General features: G+C 42.5%; 1 protein-coding gene across 1 annotated transcript in view; it reads right to left on the bottom strand.

Annotated features, from left to right (window-relative positions):
• RBM28 (RNA binding motif protein 28) overlaps nucleotides 1-21,942 on the bottom strand; it is a 1,154,212-nt gene that overhangs the window by 1,054,747 nt on the left and 77,523 nt on the right. The window contains exon 2 of the mRNA XM_044088621.1: nucleotides 13,562-13,723. Coding sequence (XP_043944556.1) covers nucleotides 13,562-13,723 — 162 coding nt within the window. The remainder of the gene's footprint in view (nucleotides 1-13,561; nucleotides 13,724-21,942) is intronic.

Below are 21,942 nucleotides of genomic sequence, written 5' to 3'. Positions count from 1 at the left end.
CTGTGTGATATGCTTAGAAAAGCTCATTTTCAGTAGATTCAGATACCTTCCTTCTTGTTTTTGACAGGAAAAATAATGTTTAAAGCCAATTTTTTTGCACTGTAGACTTTTAGTGATATTAGTAGAAGTAATTCAACAAAATAGGTTTGTCTACAATATCTAGTTTTTAAAAATTCCTGTCAGAAATATCTTTTGAGTGCAGAGCTGAGAAAAGATGCTGCCAACCAGTCTACATCCTAGCCACGCCCCCCCCTATAGTATTTTCTGAGGGACTGAGAAACACCAGTGTTGTTCTACTGAAGAACATTACACATTCTGGAAAAAATCTCAGAGAATGAGAATCCCTCGCAGGGAGATTCAGATACCATACTTTCCTCAAAGTCTGAATCAGAAATCTAAGGAGAAAAAACTGTACATGTCTCATCACATTCCTCTACAGATTACATTTCTTTAATACCTTCGGGAAAACATGAATCCTTTTTTCTTCTATACAAAACACTCAGGCAGACATAATAAATTACTCCTAACAGAACCAGTATAGGAGAAGAGAAAGCTTTAGTTTTCTGTTTCTTTTTTTTTTTTTTTAACATGAAAGTTGGGGCAAAAAGGTTTATTAATGGCAGAAACAGCTTTTTCAGGAATGGGCATAACAACAGCTTTTTCACGAATGGGCACAACATTATGGCATAAAGGACCTTTCCCTGCCTTTTCTCCCAAGACTGACAAGAGTAGCTCTCCTGTGCACACTGAGGTGACCTCAACAGCCAAAGATGACAAGGCTAATTCCTGTCTAGAATAGCTGTAAGGACAACGCCAGAAGGATCGGGGGAGGGGGGGTCTGAGGCACCAGCTTTGGCCACAGCAGAATCACCCACCTGTGCCTGAGGCATAGTGCTAGCCTGCTGTGGCAAAGGCTATTTAGTTAACATTTTCTGTTTGTTACTGGAAGGAGGATCAACCATGGTACCAGCAGTTTGTTCCATGATCAAGTCAAGAACGGTGCTTCTTTCCAAATGAAGTTAAACAGCATAAGCCAGTAAAACATAAATATTTAAAAGTAACTTTTCCTCACTCAAAAACACAGTAAAAAGCGCTCAAATACACTTTGCTCAGAATGTTTTAAACAAATAGAAACAAAAGTGCACTCCCATTTAAAAGTGCAGTAAGGTCAAGTGGCAGTCAGCACACATATCCCTAGCTTAAAAGATACTTACTGAACATGAAGTTTAAACAATAATTATAAAATGTGGAAGTTTTTTTTCCCCAAAAGGAACTTGCTGGCCAGCAGTGGAACAGCACAAGTTGAACATTGATCGCTGAAAGCCTACAAAGGTAAAGACGTCTTCGGTGGCAGGAAAGCTCTTAAAGGCTTGGCACGCAAACCCATCCCTTAATCAGCTCATATGAGCGATCTAACAGTCTGGGCACATAGAAGGTGACCTGAAGTTTTGGAAGCTGCCCGGCTGTTATGTCCTTCTCAAAACATAACCCATACAGATTAATCTACTACATCTAAAGGTCACCTTAAACAAATTACCCAAAATGGGTTATTACTGACTCATTGGGATTACTCTCTTAAGACTGCACAGGCATCTGCCAGGATCTCTCACACACATTCTAAGATCACATCCAGCAAACAAAAGATAAGATTCTGGCATTACATCTAGTAACCAAAGGCCAAAATTAAAAAGCATCTAGGAGGATTTGAAAGATCTCCCAACTCACTTCAACTAAACACAGGTCAATAACTGGTAAACACATACTAGAACTAAAAGTAGTCAGAGCTGCAGCGTCTCGAAAAATAGATGTTTTCCCTCAAATCACCACAAACTTCTTTTTAGTTCAGAACTGGCCACTCATATCAATAATGTAATGTTCTACAAACAATTGCTATTAGTAGCAGATTTTTCACAATCTTAGCCAGCAAAAGAACTACAGCAATTCTCAATTACAACCTCTGATTACAATCAAAAGCTATCCTGCCAAGATGCCCCCAGAACAGATTCGATAGTAGTAACCACTCCTTTCCAGCACTAGACACAAAAATCTCACGCTCACTACCTTCTTGTATTACAGCCTTCAATGACTTCAAGCAGCACCATGCTAAACATGTAAACCACATCACGGACCACACCAGACACAGCTGCATCTCTTACAACACTGCTACTACCAAAGCAGTTCATACAACTAAATCTCACTCCAATCTGCAAACACACACTTCACTCTAACTCTATACTCGATTAAAAAATATCTTTTCATATTTTCTCTTGCTTTGGCTTTGTGAAGGGAAGATCATGCCTGTTAAACTTGGTGGACTTCTTTGAGAAAGTCACCAAAGCCCTAGATGAGGGCAAATCTGTGCAAATGGCCTACCTAGACTTACCCAAGGCCTTTGGCACAACCCCCCACTCAGGAATCATTGATAAACTCTCCCAGCTGGGTATCAATCCATATAGGTTCATAGGTTCATAGGTTCATAGGTTTATACTAGGCTGTCTGCCCTAAGGCATTTATAAGCCTAGCCCAAATTTTTGTGGCTTCGCACCTTATATGAAAAATACTGTGCCCATTAGTTTGTTGTGCCTCTGTCCAGCAGTGACACAGAGATGATTCCTCCCATCCACAGGTCTAGATTTCTCTTGAACAGAGTCAGCGAGGTGCTCTGCCTCACATGGACCAGGATTTTATTCCACAGCATAGGGAGTCTCTGAGTGATAAATCTATCCCTCCAGCACATCCTATTTATATCCGTGCTAAGGTTTAAGTCGCTTGCTCTTGTGGTGTTGGTGGATTTGGATTTTTGAGGTGGAGCATGTCCATTAATTCGGGTTGGACATGGCCTTGTATGTCAGGCACATGTCACCTCTGAGCAACTGAATAGAGCTGGAGTTTCTTCAATCTGGCAGCATATGACAGATTTTGGAGTCCTTTATCCTTTTGGTGAGGAACTTTTGGGGTCTCTCCAATTGCTGCAGATGTCGGGTGAGATACATCCCGAATGGGGCATTGTACTCGATCATTGGTCTGATAAGTGAAGAGTACAGGGAACAATGACCTCACTAGATCTGGATGTGAATCCCTTCATGATCAGGTGGGCAATGTAGAAGGTCTTTCTAACCACTTTAGCAATGTGAGTGTCAAAGAAAGGCCACTGTCAACCTGGGTCCCCAGGTCCCTGATAACCTCTTCTGTGCTTATTGGATTGCCACCTATATGGTAGCTTGGGGTTACCTTGTTTTTCCCGAAGGGTATGACTATACATTTTTTGGCGTTTAACTTCAGGCCATGGCTCTGGCACCAGCTATCTGTTTCCGTGAGTCCCTTCTGAAGGATATCCGTGTCCGATGCACTTTCCACTATGGCGCCCAGTTTGCAGTCGTCTGCAAACTTTGTCAGCCAAAGTCCTCCCATGCTGGCCTGTACTTCTGAGAAGTAGATGCCAAACAATAGGGGGGCAAGGACCGAGCCCTGTGGGACACCACTTGTGACCGGCTTGGAGTCAGACACAGCGCCAGCAACTCTAACCCTGTGGATTCTGTCCTTAAGCCAGTTTGCAACCCATCTTGTGACATATGGGTTTACATTTAAGCTGGTAAGTTTTTCTACAATACCCGAGTGGGGTATTGTGTCGAGCTGCAAGGTCAAGGTAGGCTGTATGGACTGCCTTTCCTCATCAATGGCCTTGGTGACTGTTTGAAGAAGTCGACCAAGTTCAAAAGGCATGATCTTCCCTTGACAAAGCCAAACTGGGTCGGGTCCAATGTCTGCAAGTCCCCTATATCTTTGTTTATGAGCTCCATTATGATCCTCTCCATAGCTTTGCAGACTAGACTTGTTAAGCTTATGGGCGGTAATTACCAGGGTCCGCCTTTGTGGAGTGGGACCACAGTTGCCGTCGCCACTCCTTGGGCACGTATCCTGTGGTAAGGCTGAGATTAAACAGCTGCCTTATGTGCGGGTTAATTCCTCATTTAGCTCGTGTAGCACACAGCCGGGGACACCATCCGGTCCCATTGATTCTGTGTTTTTAGCTTTAGAGAGCAGCTTTCACCTGCGCATTTGAGATGTCGGGAGGCTACACTCGGCTGGGATAGTTATCTCTCCTTTAGGGAGAGGGGTGAAGTTTGCACTGAACCTGTCTGCCAGTATGTTGGCAATGTCTGTGGGTTCAGTGATTTTTGTATCATTTTGGACTAATTCTGAGCATATCTGGGAGTTTCCACCCAGGTTCCTAACATAGCTGAAAAAGGCCTTATGATTGTCCTTTGAATCCATGGCAATTTTTCTCTCAAAATTGGCCTTAGTTGATTTTATGAGTGCTCGTAATTTTTTACTAATAATGATCAGGTGTGACTTCCTTTTATGGATTTTGTTCTATCATGTAATAGCTTTCTCCTCTTATTGTAAAGTTTGTTAATGGCTGGGGTCCACCAGACTGGACGTTTGCCCTTTGTGGAAAGAGTCTTGGTTTTATTTGGGATTGCCTGATCCATGCAGTCCTGGAGGTGTTCATAGAAGGCATTTGTAAGGGCTTCCAGCTTGGGTTGTGGTTTCCTCTGGCTCAGGGGCCTTGAAGGATACCACACCAGTCTTGAGTAGTGTGAAGTTTGCTTTAGAGAAGTTCTTCACTATGGTCTTTTTTGTTTGGGGTGGGGGCGGGATGTGGATTTCCAGTGAGATTAGTTTATGATCAGATCTCACCAATGAGGGATATACTTCCGGTGTGGAGCATTTTGTCCCCATGTTTGTGACAATGAGATCTAGTATATTTTCTCCTCTCGTGGGAACAGTGACAAGCTGTTCCATAGGTTCATAGGTTCATAGGTTCATACTAGGCTATCTGCCCAAGGGCATTTATAAGCCTAGCCCATAGTTATGTGGCTTTCCCACCCCTTTAGTTTGAATAAAAACTATGCCTATCATTTTTCTGTGCCTCTGTCAAGCAATGACACTGAAGTAATCCCTGGGGTATATCTGCGATCTCCCATCCATTGGTCAAGATTCCTCTTGAACAAGGCCAGCGAGGTGCTCTGCCTCACATGTACCGGGATTTTGTTCCACAGCATAGGGAGTCTCTGGGTGATGAATCTGTCCCTCCAGCACGTTCTATTTATAACCGTGTCAAGGTTTAAGTCTCCCGCCCTTGTGGTTCTGAGGGATCTAGATTTTTGAGGTGAAGCATATTCATCAAATCTGGGTTTGACATGGCCTTATATGTCAGGCACAGGTCACCTCTGAGCAAGCGGTATGAGACTGAATAAAGCTGGAGTTCTTTCAGTCGGGCAGCATAAGACATATTTTGAGACCCTTTATCCTTTTGGTGAGGAACTTTTGGGGCCTTTCAAGCTGCATCAGGTGTCTGGTCAGATACATTCGAGCGGGCATTGTACTCAATCATAGGTCTAATGAGTGATGAGTACAGGGGCGATGACCTCCCTTGATCTAGATGTGAATCCTTCATGATCAGGTGGGCGATATAGAAGGTTTTCCTAACTACTTTAGCAACATGAGTGTCAAGCGAAGACTACTGTCAACTTGGGTCCCCAGATCCCTGATGACTTTTCTGTGCTCAGTGGATTGTCACCTATATGGTAGCTAGGGTAACCTTGTTTTCCCGAAGGGTATGACTATGCATTTTTGGCGTTTAACTTCAGGCCATGGCTCTGGCACCAGTTATCCGTTTCTGTGAGGCCCTTCTGGAGGATATCTGTGTCAGATGTGTTTCGACTATGGGCCAGTTTGCAGTCATCTGCAAACTTTGTCAGCCATAATAACCCTCCTGTGTTTGCTTGTACTTCAGAAAAGTAGATGCCGAACAAGAGTGGACCCAGGACTGAGCCCTGTGGGACACCACTTGTGACAGGCTTTGAGTCTGACATGGCTCCAGCAACTCTGACCCTGTGGGTTCTGTGCCAGTTTGCAACCCATCTTGTGATGTATGGGTTTACATTCAAGCTGATGAGTTTTTCGATGATACCTGAGTGGGGTATTGTGTCAAGGCCTTTGCCAGGTCGAGGTAGGCTGTATGGACTGCCTTTCCCTCATCAATGGCCTTGGTGACTGTCTCGAAAAAGTCAACCAAGTTTAAGAGGCAGGATCTGCCTTTGACAAAGCCAAACTGGGTTGGATCCAAAGTCTGCAAGTTCCTATGTCTTTATTTATGAGTTCCATTATGATCCTCTCCATGGCTTTGCAGATAAGGCTTGTCAAGCTAATGGGGGTAATTTCCAGGGTCTGTGGAGGCACCGCCCTTATGAAGTGGGACCACAGTACGCCGCCCACACCACTTTGGAGTCATATCCTGAGGTGAGGCTAAGATTAAACAGCTGTCCTAACTGTGGGTTTAATTCCTCGTTGAGTTCATGAAGCTCACAGCCGGGGACACCATCCGGTCCCATGGATGCTGTGTTTTTTGCCTTAGTGAGGGCAGTTCTCACCTGGGCGTTGGAGATGTTTGGGGGGCTACAATCCTCTGGAATAGATATCTCTCCTTTTGGGGAGAAGTTTGCACTGAACCTGTCAGCCAGTATGTTAGCAATGTGTGTAGGTTCAGTAATTTTCACATCATTTTGAACTAATTCTGAGCAGATGGGTTGCAAATTGGCTCACTGACAGGGCTCCACCTCCTCTAGCAGACTCACAACTTGTGGTGTTCCACAGGGATCGGTTCTGGGACCCCTACTGCTCAGGATCTACTTCTACCGAAGTACACACTAAAAATAAAGGACTGTGACTGACCACGTTTGCTGATGACTGCAAACTGGGAGCTATCACTAAAACCCCTAGCAATGTCAACATCCTGGAAGAAGGTCTTACACAGACTAATGACTGATGCCAAAGTCATGGTCTTAAACTTAATGCAAAAAAATGCATCATCCTCCCTTATGGCAAGTGTGATGTTCCCGCAAACTACCACATCAATAACAATACCCTAAGCACACAGTTACTGGTAAGAGATCTGGTCACACAGGTCGACAGCAGCCTTAACTTCCATCACCTTGTCTCCATAGTGGTAAGACTGGCATTTTATATTGCTCATCTCATAAGTAAGGGCATTGCCCCCAGAAAAGAGGTTATAACCTCCTGCGCTCTTCCCTCATCAGGCCAATAGTACAACACTGCCTTTGGTATGTTCCTTTCCAAACACCTGAGGCAATTGGAGAGACCACAAAGGTTCCTTACAAAGAAAATTCAGGTCTTCAGGATCTCTCATGTGAACAGACTGAAATCACTGTCACTTTACTCAGTGTTGTACAGACTGCTCAGAAGCGACCTGCGTCTTGCACATAGAGCAATCTCTGACCCAGCTTTAATGGAAATGCCGCACATTCGCAATTCAAACGGCACACATGTCACTCGCTCAAAGGGCCTTAAACTGGTATATGACATCAACAGAACTTGCTGGAGAGAGAGATTTGTCTCACAGAGGTTGACCCAACTTTGGAACAAACTTCCTATTCATGTTAAACAAAGGCTCTCGTTGGCCCTATTTAAGCGTAATTTGGATGACTGGATGGGTAACCAGAAATTCACCCCGGGGGGGTTCCACCTGTATCCCTCTTGGACAGGGGCAATAGGTGCTGATTTTAGTGTCTGCTTGAGCCAGACACCCCCAGGAACATGGGTTGAACTTGGTTAGGTATGTAAGGACCCTGGAGCTGTTAGCCTAGTAACCTCCTATGATCCTTTAACCTATAAATCACTAATCTTTCCAGTTACCAATCCTACTGCATGCGGTCAAGTTAAAACTACTCAGTCATTTCACAAGAATATTCCCAGGAAATCTTTCTGCAGCTATCTATGTAAAAATGGATTCAACCTGGGAAAATATAAGCTACTGTATGCTGTAACATTTTACAAATGCCTGCTCATTATACTTTTTAAATACTGTAATGCTCCTTGCTTTGTAAGCACATAACACCTAACTATTACTCGGCTTGTGCTACACTATAACTTGTTTCATATCTGCTCAAATTGGTATGGTGTCATGTATTTGCTTGTTTTTGGCTACTTACTACATTCTGCAGGGATGTGTTTTAGTTCAGTTGCTGAGCTTTCCGCTTTCTCCTAAAATGTGGCACCTCAGACTAACTATATAGATTTAATTTCTGCATTTATTCAAACTGTGCTGACTTTGGAGTGAGAACAATACATTTGGGGGGGGGGGTTAGTACCACTAAATTAACATTACTTTTAATTTTTTTCCGGCCAGGTATCTGCATAAAATTAATTGTTCCTAGAGTACTTATGGAGTGATACTGAATATACTACACAAGAGAGTTCTGTGCACCTTCATATCAGGTAATATATTCCTATGGATGATTACTAAGATGACCTACTGGAAATGTACTATGAACTAGTCTATATTTCAAATGGATATTTTGTGGTTCAGCATACTACCATCCTTTTGTAAAGTATTAAAAATTACAGCAGTCTTTCCAAATAAGCATGACTGGACCAAGATCTAAAATGCATCAGTGCTAGAAAGGAAATCGGGGAGCAAAGACAATGGATGATCATCTTACTTGCCATGTATTAGAATGATATATGTCAGCATGAAAAGTGCACCACCAAGTAACAAAGTTAAATGGTTTAGCACTGTGCAAAGGTGGAGACAACAGGAAATCCCAAAAGTTACTAAGTGCAGAGGGTGTTCAAAGCCAAATCAACAGGCTATTATCAACAGGCTAGGATGCGGTAAAGAAGATGATACAATTCATGACAATATTTGACAGAATGAAATTTAAAGCAACACTTGTTTACAGCATCAACACTACAGAAGACAGATGAGATAACACACACAGTAAGAAAGAAACAAAGAACACATAAGGAAGGAAACCATGAACGTGCAGCAAAGAAGGAAGGGAGACATCAAGCTGCAAGAAAGTTTACTGAAAGAATAAGGGGAAATGGAGAAGGGAAAATGAGTTGAGGCAGCAATCCTTAGGCCTAAACAAAGTGGCCTAGGGAAGAAAAAGGGAGAGGCAAAAGACTGAGAAAATGGAAAGAGCTGGGGCAAATCTGGAGGCTACAACAGCTAAATATATTGGAAAATCAACTTGTGCAGGAGATAAAGTTAGGAGGCCATACATTTTTGTACATAAAAGTAGACAAAAAACAGGTAAAGATGGTTGTGGTCAAACTATATGCAGATGGAGAAACATTACAAAGAAGAGAAAAGTGGATGCGCTAAATGACTTTTCTGACTCCATTCCCATGACAGGGTGAAACAGAAGATTCTAAGAAGAAAAGGGGAGGAGAATGGAATATAGGGCAACAGAATCTAGGAAGGTACAAAACGAACATGTCAGACTGAGAAAACACAAGGCACTGTAGCTGGGCAGGGTACCACCTAAAATCCCCAAACATCTGGCCAGGATACTGCAAAAACTAGTGTTAGAGTGGTCAACAGATTTCTGGACAGTGGGAGACATCACATGACTGGAAAAGATGCAGTCAGACCATCAATGTAAACTATAGACTTCTCAGCTTGACTTTAAAGTTAGGGACAGTAATGGAAATGATCTTGAAGAAAAAAGGCTGGTGGCATTTCTCAGCTAAAGCCAGTTTCAAGACAGACATCACCATTACTCTGTAGTTAGAGGTCCTACCAGTTAAATATGATCCAGCTGTAACATTCTGCTATGCCAAATATGGAAAAGGATATCCTGGCAGACAGAATCTAAATGGATTTCAATACAGCATTTGACTCAAACTCCCACAAAATAAATGGTATGCAAGCTCATGGGAGTATGGCTGAAGTACAGGAATGTTCAGACACACATAAGCAAGAGAAAAGGAGAATGCTACGGGTTCAGGCGAAATTGATTCCATTATAAGACAGGGAGTGACTAGTGGCATATTGCTTGCCACAACTGCATTCAAACATCAATAATGTGTATCGCACACAGCAAAGAGCATCACAAGCAGAAATCAAATTGTCCGTGGGTGATACCAAGATGCCAAGGTGGACAATGGAGAAGGAAGCCTAGGGAGAGACCTAAGGAAGTTGGCTAAAAGGAAAAGAAGGTGACATCCAAGACTCAGTGCAGACAAATGTACGGTTTTGCCAGTGAAACAGAAATTTCATACAATACTTTCCACCTGTAAAGACAAAAACACTTTATAAAGTATCATCAATGCTGCAGACATTGTCCCCTCCGTACTTCAGACATACTGCCAAGACCTCATCTGTTATCAGAAGCACTTTACAGAAGTGTTCAATTCTTCTCATCCTTTCACTTTTGTGTCAGTAAACTTTGCTTATGTAGTGCCTCAGTCCAATGACCACTTACATATTCTTCAAAACATCTTGATAAACACTAGAGCTCTGAAAAGTGATCACGGCAGTCAATCATCCAAAGCAACTATGCCTTTTAAAATGTTTTGATTCCCTGAGAAACAGATAAAAAGCTGAACAAGAAACAAAACAGAAGGGTGGCAGTAAATGAGAAGCTCTCACAGACGACTTCTTTCAGCTTTTCCCGGTTAGGGGTCGGCACAGCAGATGACCTGTTTCCATTTCTTCCTGTCCTCTGCATCTTGCTCTGTCAAACCAACCACCTGCATGTCCTCTCTAACCACATCCATAAACCTTATCTTAGGCCTTCCTCTTTTCCTCTTACCTGGCAGCTTCATCCTTAGCATTCTTTTCCCAATATACTCTGCATCCCTCCTCAGCACATGTCCAAACCAACGCAATCTCGCCTCTCTGGCTTTGTCTTCAAACTGTCCAACCTGGGCTGACCCTCTAATATACTTATTCCTAATCCTGTCTACCCTCGTCACACTCAGTGTAAAACTTAACATCTTTAACTCTGCCACATCCAGCTCCGACTCCTGCCTTTTTGTCAATGCCACTGTCTCCAACCCATATAACATAGCTGGTCTCGCTACCCTTTTGTAGACCTTCCCTTTCACTCTTACTGGTACTCGTCTGTCACAAATCACTCCCGACACTCTTCTCCACCTTGCCTGCACTCTCTTCTTCACCTCTCTTCCACACTCGCCATTACTCTGAACTGTTGATCCCAAGTATTTAAACTCATCCACCTTCGCCAACTCTACTCCCTGTATCCTCACCATTCCTCTATCCTCCCTCTCACATTCACACATATATATTCTGTCTTAGTCCTGCTGACCTTCATTCCTCTTCTCTCTAGAGCATATCTCCACCTCTCCTGGGTCTCCTCAACCTGTTCCCTACTCTCACTACATATCACAATGTCATCTGCAACCATCATAGTCCACGGGGACTCCTGTCTGATCTCATTTGTCAAACTGTCCATCACCAGTGCAAATATGAAAGGGCTCAGAGCTGATCCTTGATGTAATCTCACCTCCACCTTAAATGCATCGGTCACTCCCACGGCAGATCTCGCCACTGTCACACTACCCTTGTACATATCCTGTACCACTCTTACATACTTCTCTGTCACTCCCGACTTCCTCATACAATACCACAACTCCTCTCTAGGCACCCTGTCATATGCTTTCTCTAAGTCAACAAAGACACAATGCAACTCCTTCTGACCTTCTCTGGACTTCTCCATCAACACTCTCAGAGCAAACAATGCATCTGTAGTGCTCTTTCCTGGCATGAAACCATACTGCTGATCACTAATCATCACCTCCCTTTTTAACCTAGCTTCCACTAATCTTTCCCATAATTTCATGCTGTGACTGATCAGTTTTATCCCTCTGTAGTTACTACAGCTCTGCACATCACCCTTATTCTTAAAAAGCTCTCAGAGACTACGTCATCTAATTCTACTGCTATAGAATGTACAATTTTAACAACTCCCACAAAGAAGAGACTGCTGGAAATGAAAGGCACTAAGTGTGCTCTGAGAAAAATCAGAGCATCTCCTATAGATAAAACTCTTGCATCTCAAGAGATGATGGGAGCAGAGATGTGGGAGAGTAAAAACATTCTTCCTTCAAGAGATGAAATTTAGGACTCTAAAACTACCTGGTTCAAATAAATAGACAAGCACATAAAAGTCATGAACCTCAAATTCCCAAGGAGATGGTTCTTTAATGGAGGGCAAACAAGAAAAATCTTTTTAAAAGCTGCTTAACCATACCATGCTGGACAATAGGTCTGCTCTGACAAAAGGTAGTATTCTGCACAAGTGCCAGCAGCATATACAATGATTATGCTATAATGGAGAACCAAATTATGCCATGTGCCTTGACACAAAACAACTTGCAACTAATGGAATGAAGTGGTACAGGATACTTATCCACCCAGAGTCTCCACCACTTAGCAGAACAAATGCAACAAGTGGTATACAGCCTGGTAGTTTCTACCAGCACAAACAAATCCAGCTGTAAGGCCTGGCAGAAGCAAAAAAATGTGAAGCCAAGCTACTGTATGGAGACAGGGTCACCTTGATTGAGAGGAAAGTCCTTGGCTTTTATTAGAAAGGTAAATACAACCAAAGGCATGAAAGACAGAACACATCTTTCTCCGCAACCAAGGGACAAAGAGGATTAGTCTTGCTGCAAAACCAGAAGGGATGGGGAAGTCCTAAAATCTAAACACAATTGCTTTGTCCAGTCAACTTCCACAATAATTTGACACAGATGTGATAATTTCTGATTCCAGACACTATTCTTTTAGCAAAGAATCAGGTTTCCAAACTTAAAAGTCTTGTGGTCTGTATGACTTCAGTTACAAAAGCATCAACTGGATCGTGAAACAGTTGATTTCTAGAACAAAAATAAATAAATAAAACACATTACATATTACAGATCTTTTAGTTCAAAACATGCTTGAAACTTTTTTCAAGACCAAAATCTTACCACTCTCGCTCCTTTTTGAGGGTAAAAACATATTAAATGATTTAATTGCTCTTTTTCCTGTAACAAGAACAAATACTGTATATGTATTCCAATTTTTGTACAAACCATTTACAGCAAGATATAGCTCAAACCTAAGCTAACAATTTTCTGAGAGATATCCATGAAGATTAAAAAACAATGGTAGTTAAAAGCTGGCATTTACAGCCAAAAACTGAAGAAATGCCTCTAAAGATACTGGTGGTTCTCTGGCATGGAAAAAAATATTTCAACAGTGACATCTGAAACAGCGTAGTTCAGAAATAAGCTATAATAAAGACACACATGAAAAATACAAAAAAATAAATAAAATAAGACTTTTTACAACACGTTTTCACAAAGATAGAGAAAAAAAGGTGCATTTTGCAATGCTTGCTGATAGTAATACTATTGAACCTTCTTTTTTGATCCCCACACTATAAACACATCAAACAGCTTACAGTACACTGTAGAAACCACTACTTTTTGAGTGAGCTACATTTATTTCCAACACATTCTGGTATAATTTACATAAAAAAATATATTAAGACAAAGGAGTAACAGCAGGCAGACATAATTTTTATCACAGACCTTAAAACCAAGAATGCACTCTACAGATACACATGAAGAGGTATATGTAATATTCACAGCCTCACATTGTCCTTTAAAATGTCCAAACAAAACACCACCCCATCCCACCCCCCAGCAGGTCCCTGTACTCAGATTCAGAGTCACTCACCTCCTTTCTGTTTCTGCTGCTTCTTGTCCTTTGGCAATTTCTTCTTAGCAAAGACAACAATGATCTTTTTCCCATCAAACTCTCTAACATCCGTTATGGCCTTCTGAGCATCATCTTGCATTGAGAAAGTAACATAGCCAAAGCCACGGCAGTTATCACTACCTGAGAAGGAAAAAACATTATAAAGCAAAACTACAAAGTTAAAAATACATGCCCACTATCAACACAACTGTGCGGTCAAACATTACAAATGTGAAAAAAGTATTCTACAATAATTCAGGTTTACTCTCTACTGCAACAAAATATCACAACACTAAATTGGCAGGCTAAATACAGTCAGCAAAAGGAACAATTCTGAACCTTTGCTAGCATGGAGATCTAGACACAGTAGGAACAACCCTAGAATAAAATTATCTTGATTCAAGCTTAATTTCCTGTAAACCTTTACCATTTTTCCTTTACAAGTATTGTGCATTTCAGGGGAATGGTTGAAGAAAAGTACAGAACCATCCATGTAAGTGAAGATCTGAAAGTATTCTGACCCGAATATCAAGATAACTGGAGAAGCCACTTGATTAGCTTGAGTTTGTGAAATTAGGGAAAAGTTTTTCCAAAGGGTGAGTCAGGAACTGGGGAGGGATTGGAACGAGGGCAAGATGCACAATAGAAACCAAAGTGCCTAAGGCAGTCAAGGTCTGGCAAGGATTAGTCTGGTCCTCATAGCCATGACTTTGTGGAGACATGCCATGATCAAATGGAAAAGGCATAGGATCCCATCTGGCCATGAATGTATCATAGCATTCTGGGCTGGGATGCCTCACAAAGGGAAGAGAAAGAAATAACCACCATCTGAAGGCGGAAAGACAGCCAAACCAGCAGGCTTGATGTCAGCCACCCCTATTTCTGGTAGCCTGACCCCATACTACAGTTGGTTCAGTGATTACTCATAAAACTATAAGAACGTATGATGCAGAATACATTATTATGGAATGATGTAAATCGCTATGTTACCCACTGGACATTAAACTGGCTTACTGACAAATCAGACACTATTAGTGCTGGGGACACACTCATCAAGATATAGCTACCAGTAGTGCTCTCCAAGTATCAGTTCTGGAACCACTTACTTTTGGTGTTTATTTCTCTAATGTCAATAAGCTATCATGGTCATGACCAAGCTTGCAAATGACTGCAAACTCAGATCAGTCCTAAACTCCCCCCCCCCCCCATTTCCAGATTCTCCTAGATGGCCTAACTCACACAAACAAATGGCGTTTGGACATTCACCTGAAACTAAATTCCAAGAAATGCAGCACTGTGTCCTTTGTCAAGCCTCAGCCTCCATGCACCTACCACACAGTTTACACCCATTTGAAAAGTGATTTAGTCATTAATGACCTGGAACTTTCAGTGACCATGAACTATCCTTTGATGACCATGTATCCACAGCTGCTCAGAAAGCCTTACATCTAAACCAGACAGATCATCAGGGTATATCTTCCAGGTGTAGGGAAATGATCATCCCTCTCTAGTCCTCCCTCTTCAGGCCTGTTATAGAATATAATGCTCCTTTTGGTATTTACTTGCCTAAGCAAATGACTCAAGCTTGATAGACTGCAGCATTTCACCAAGACAATCAAGAGCATGTATGCCTTAAAGATCACATGTACCCTGATGAAACAGAATACAGCATCTGCACTCGGTTTTCATAATTTTGCAATGTTCTGTGATGTCTAGTGTCTAGGCTAATGCTATTTTCACATAAAATAATTTTATGTGAAAATTGGGCAATCAGAATACCACACAGTCACAGCTCCTACTGTCTCCTTATGGGGGTCGCAGCTGTGAAGGAAGGTCCATTGTGACATTCAGTTCGGGGAGGAAGCTTTCCAGATGTAGCCACAGCTCATGAATAGCAGTAAAGTTGTTAATTTTATTTTTCTACTTTGCCCTCACACACACACACATGTACATTTTATATATATATATATATATATATATATATATATATATATATATATACATACAGACCCATTTTCCCGGACACGCCATTGTACTACATACAGACAAATGGCTCTTGGCTCCAGCAATAGCAGTTTTAAAATTATATCACTGCCACACAGGAAGTACTTGATGAACGCAGCTTTGCATATCATTAAGTATTATGCTTTTGCATGTGGCTGCTCACCGACGACATTATTTTTTAAGTTTTTTTTAACAGAGTAAAAGACAATGGTGGCTTTGTTTCAAGACTGGATAAGTGATGAAGCCCAACTTTATGTCAAAACTGTGCAAGACATAAGGATGTGAGTTCATGTATTGTTCATCGAGGTCATGAAAATAGTTCATTTTTGGTTTAAAAGTAAAAAAGCCACCAAAAAAATGTTTTTTTTATAATCTTTATGGTTTAAAAGAGGAATCCCTCTTACAGCAGCACAGCAAGCATTCCTGACATTTTGTTAGTAAGTGCGATCCACTGCACATGATCTTTTGAGAGGGGACATCTGTCTAGCTTACAAAGCCTCAAAGGACCCAGTCCTATTTGACCTCTGTCACATTCACAAAACAAACTCCCTAAACACTCGCTCAAGTGATCTAAAAATTTCCACCAAAGCATATATTGGACCCACCAGCAAGACAGACCCCCCCCCCCCAGAATCCCTCTTTTATGAAAAAACACTCATCTTGGAGGTTATGCAAAGCAGCTCCATGACTCTCTTGATGCATAACTTAGGCAAATGGATGGGCAATCAAAAAAAACAGCTGTGTGGCCCATCGAGCCCTCATTGAAAATGGTCAAAACTAGGTATTAGTTATTCACTTAAATAGTTACTCAGAATTTAGGATCTGCAGCTAGGCTACAAAAGGCTCAGTGGATCAATAGCCTTGTATTAAACTATGACGCTATGAAAGGAAATTGCTGTTTTTAAAGGCCCACTCTCATTCTCATGGCTTCCCTACAAAAGGGAAAGAATGTGTACCCCCCTCCATTGCCTACTGATTAATTATACCTCTACTATGTTACGATATCAAGGTATAAAAACACAACAAGAAAGCCAAAAGCACCAACAGTGCTCCTTTCAATTCTAGCAAACAAACATGTTACAAGGTCTTCTGTCCACAGGGTGTGGGTGTGTGTTTGTGTGTGTGTGTGTGTGTGTGTGTGTGTGTGTGTGTGTGTGTGTGTGTGTGTGTGTGTGGTCCCTGAACAGACTCCACACTCCAAAGATGATGCACCACTGGTTACATAAGCCGCAAGTAGTGGGCCCACAAAGTTGTTTTTTTCTTCGAAAAGGAGACTGGTGGATGATGTCCACTATCTAAGATGTTACATTTAGACATCCAAAGAGTGGCCTGTAAAATGTCTATTTCATCAACACTTTGGATTCTGAATCCACTGAGAGAGACACATATGACAACTCGTACAAGTTATTTGAAGGGAGGAAGACAATATGCTAAGCAACTGTAGACAAGTTTCAGCTGTGCCTTCCTAGGAAATGTGCCACCTGCAAAACATCTTGCAAGTGCTAGGGACAAAAAAGACCAACATATCCTTATGTCTAGGGAGCATAGAAAAATTGGACCCTTACAAGGATTCAGTTGTGATGCCACAACTTACAATGATCCCCAATGGAGTGGAAATATCTGCAATACATACGTCCTATGCTGTATGATACCATATTTGTAGTCAGCCACTAGAAACTAGATGCTCAGTTAGGAAAAAGTACAGTTTTGTACCTACCATAAATGTAGATGTCCGAACTGGATAGCATCTGCAGTCATAACAAGTGGGTTGTCCTGTCGTCAGGCAGCCCTGCAGTCGGCCGGATTCCAAAGTCCGGGTCCGGCTGATGTCGCACTCCACCCGACGGCACCTCTGTTGGCCTTCGGGTATAAAAGCACCAGCCGACGCCATTTTCCTCAGTGTTTCTTGCCCCAGATGCCAGTAGCCCTCTTGCAGGCTGAAAATTTGGATAGATGCCAATGTTTCCAAATAGATAGAGGTAAACACAACAATAAGCATATATGTACATATATACAAACAAATACACCATAAAAGACTCCCCCCCAACAGCTAGCTATTAGGAGGGTAAACACCCTAGGAGTACCACAGAGGGAAGGAGGGAGGGTAATCCTGACTGCAGATGCTATCCAGTTTGGACATCTACATTTATGGTAGGTACAAAACTGTACTATGTCCTTCATGGATGCATCTGCAGTCATAACAAGTGGGTAGAATACCATAGCCAACTAGGGAGGAGGATAAAAGTAGATTATGGTGTGTTTAGGATCCCTTGCAGTACAGCAGTGGCAAACCCTGCTCGGGATCTGGAATATAGAGGCAAATTATAATGCTTGGCAAATGTATGCACGGAGGTCCAAGTAGCCGCCTCAATAATGTCTTTGGTTGCCACTCCTCGTAAGAAGGCTGTGGTAGTGGCTGTTGCCCTTGTAGAATGAGGTCTTATGTTCTGTGGAATTGGTTTTCCATGGAAGGAGTAACAGTATCGTATGCAATTTCCTATCCATTTGGAGATTGTCTGTTTGGAAATAGCTTTTCCTTCCCTTCCTGTTGCATAGGCTACAAAAAGTTGGTCAGTCTTTCTGCTATTTTTGTTCTGTCCAAGTAGTAGCGTAGCTGTCTATGTACATCCAAGGTATGCAGTATTCTTTCCCTCTGTTTTGTGGGTTGGGAAAGAATGTAGGTAGGTGGATTGCCTGGTTTAAAGACACTCTGGATACCACCTTGGGCATAAATGTAGGATTAGTCCTCATGGACACTCTATCTTGGTGGAAGATTAGGAAGGGTTGCACTGCCATTAAGGCCTGTAGTTCTGAAACCCTCCTTGCTGAAGTAATTGCCAGTAGGAAAGCAGTTTTCCATGACAGGTGTTGTAGGTCTGCTGTTGCTGCTGGTTCAAAGGGTGATAGTGTCAACTTTTCTAGCACAAAGTTTAAATCCCAAGCTGGTAATGGTGGTTTCCTTGGAGGTTTTACATTCTTGATTCCTCTGAGGAACTGCCTGAGCAAAGGGTGAAAAACAGGTGGATCAAAGCTGTATTCTGCTGAAATAGCTGATGCATGTATCTTGATGGAGGAGTAGGACAGGCCTGAATGAAGAAGTTCGACAGATACTCCAGAATGTTAGGCATATCTATGTTTGACACATCTTTTCCTCTTTCCCTCCAAATGACAAACCTTTTCCATTTTCCAGCATAGTTCCTTCTTGTTGAAGGTCTGCGTGCTTCAAGAATAATGTCTTTAACTCTTTGGGAAAGTTCTGGATTAGCTGCTGCTATGTGATGTTCCATGCAGTCAGTTGCAGTGTTTTTAGGTTTGGATGTATGATGCTGTAGTTGTTCTGAGTTAACATCAAAGGCATCAGGGTATTGGCCACATATTGTTCGAGACATGCTCTTCAGTAGTGGGTACCAGTGTTGTCTTGGCCAGTTTGGAGCTATCAGGATTATCCTTGGACGTTCTTCCTTGACTTTTAGTAGTACCTTGTGTATCAAAGGAAGAGGTGGAAATGCATATGCTGTTAGGCCTTTCCAGTTGAAGGAGAGTGAGTCCACTTTCCATGCTAGTGGGTGGAATGTCCTTGTGCAGAATTTTTGAGCTGGTGATTGAGAGGTGATGCGAATAGGTCTATCTGTGGCATTCCCCATTTCTTTGAGATGGTCTTGAAGATGTCCCTGTGCAGCTTCCATTCGTGGGCATCCGAGGTGCTTCTGCTTAATATGTCTGCTAGAGTATTGTCTTTCCCGGTACAAATATTGCCTGTAACTGAATGTTGGGGCTGAGTGCCAGGGTCCACAGCACCAAGGGCATTCAGCATAGGGGGGATGAATGAGTGCCTCCCTGTTTGTTGATGTACCACATGACTGTGGTGTTGTCTGTCCTTATCATCAACTGGCCCTCTTTGAGAAATGGTTTGAACTTTTGGATTGCCAGTTTTACTGCCAGCATTTCTTTTAGATTGATGTGCAGGTGAAGTTGATCCTGTGTCCACAATCCTTGCACGCATTTGTCCAGCATGTGGGCCCCATCCTAGGTCTGAAGCGTCTGTTGTGATGGTCTGGCTTGGTTGACATCTGCGAAAGGGTAGGCCTGGGTTTGACTGGCATGCCTGAGCCCACCATAGGAACTCCTGTTTTAAGCATGGAATTAGTGGGATTTCTGTTTCTAGACTGTGTCTGTGTTGGGACCATAAATTCTTTAGGTACCACTGTAGTTTCCTCATATGTAGTCTGGCAAATGGGACCAAGATTATGCATGATGCCATGAAGCCCAAGGCCTGCAGAACTTTTCTTGCTGTTAACTTGTTCAGTTTTGTTAGTGCCAAGAAGTAAAGAGGAAGTTCTTTTGTTTTTCTGTAGTCAGGAATGCCATTTGTTGTACTGTGTCCAATTCAAGAATGTCCTTGTTTGGGATGGTATCAGCCTTGACTTTTGTAAATTGACTGTGTATCCCAGTCCTTGTAGCAAGTAAATGACCCTTTGTAAATCTGTTGTCAGCTTGCTTTTGTTGTCCCCTTGTAGCAGGCAGTCGTCCAGGTATGGGTAAATTTGAATTCCCTGTAGTCTGCAATGGCGATTACTGATGCCAGGCATTTTGTGAATACTCTGGGCAGTAGATAAGCCAAAGGGCAATGCTGAGAATTGATAGTGCTCTGATCCTGCAAGAAATCTGAGGTATCTTCTGCAGATTGGTCGAATGGGGACGTGCAGGTATGCCTCCTTGAGATCTAGAGTTACCAGCCAAGACTCCTTGCCCAGCATAGAAGTTGCTGTAGGGTCAGCATTTTGAATTTTGGGACAATGATGTATGTATTTAAGGTGGACAGGTCGAGAATTGGTCTCCAACTTTTTCCTTTCTTGGAACTAGGAATAGTCTGGAGTAGAACCCCTTTCCTTGTTCTGCTGTTGGCACTCTTTCCACAGCTCTCATGTTTGCTAACTCCATTATCTGGCGTAGAGCCTCTGTTTTTTGATTTGGAGGTAGATTTGGCATTCCTCTTTTGACTGGTAAGGTGTGGAAGTGAAACCGGTAACCTTGATCTATGGTTTGTAAAATCCACTTGTCTTTTGTTATGTAGTGCCAGTTCTTTGAAAATAAGGTTAACTTTCCGCCTAGAGGAGCTGCCATTTGTTCCCTGGTAGGCGGATTTAGGATTAAGTCACCGTGGTTGTGCTGATGTAGTGGCAGTGGCTGTGTCTGTGCCTCTGTTGTTACCTTGCCACTGTCGTCCTCTGTAGGCACCTCCTCTGGATTGGTTTCTGCCTCTGGAGCGTCTATTCCTGCCCCTTTGAAATTTTGTGGAGTCAGGAAAGGACCAATTTTTGGCAGGCCAGTTCCTGCTAAACCTTGGGGGTTGAACCTGCAAGAAATCTTTAACAGTTTGAACAGATTTTGCCTTTTCTTCCATTTTCTTCATAACCTGCTGGGCAGGTGTACCAAACAAACTTGTCTTGTCCATAGGAGCATCTAGCAACTTAGCTTTAACATGATCCGGTAAAGCTTGTTCCTTTAGCCATGCATGCCTTCTTATCACTGTGCCTGTCATGGCTGATCTAAATGAAGCCTCCAGTGCATCATAGCCACATTTTAAGGAATGGTTGCTAACCTGTTGTATGTTATTTACCATCTCTAATACATATTTCTTATCAAGAGATTCATCAGTGGTTAGTTTTTAGTTAACTGATCAAGCATAAACTCTTGGTATTGTATCATGTGAAACTGACAGTTTAAAGCTCTAGCTGAGAGAGTAGCTGAAGTGTAGACCTTTTACCCCATCTGTCTAGTGACCTTGCTTCCCTTTCAGAAGGAATAGGGTTTTTAGTTGTGGTCGCGGCTACTGCCTTGGGACCCTGGGATATAGTTTCTGGGTCTGCAAGTGGGGCCTTGTAAAGGTGGTGATGAGTATCTGGCACCCTGTAAAATCTGTCTGGTTTGGCAGGGGCTGGGGTAAAGAATCTGGAGCGGAGCAAACATCATTGAAAGCATCATCCACCACAGGAGAACAGGAGGTATAGCTAAGGGCCTGTGCTGTGGGAGGTGCAGAAAGGTCCTAAGTCTTTTCTGGAGTCTGAAAAATCCTGTTGCTGCCATTGGAACTGTTCTCGCATGGCATGCAAGGTTTGAATTCTTCTGGTGGGGAAGCAGCTGGAATGGATTCTTCAGCATCAGAATCTTCAAAGTTGGAGAAGGGAGCCTCAGGCTGGTCAGTTATGTCTGATTCATCAGCAGAATCATCAGAAGACACTGGCTCAGGGGCTCTGCCCTAGGTCTCTTCTCTGGGGCTGAGAGGCCCTGTCTGGGTGAGATTGAGATCCTCTAATTAAAGAAATTAAATCTTCTGCCAAAGAAAGCATTTGAGA

The sequence above is a fragment of the Protopterus annectens genome, chromosome 11.part0, assembly GCF_019279795.1.
Source record: "Protopterus annectens isolate FY-2018-M chromosome 11.part0, PAN1.0, whole genome shotgun sequence".
NCBI classification, from domain to species: Eukaryota; Metazoa; Chordata; order Ceratodontiformes; family Protopteridae; genus Protopterus; species Protopterus annectens.
This window is presented reverse-complemented; position numbering and strand designations above follow the sequence as displayed.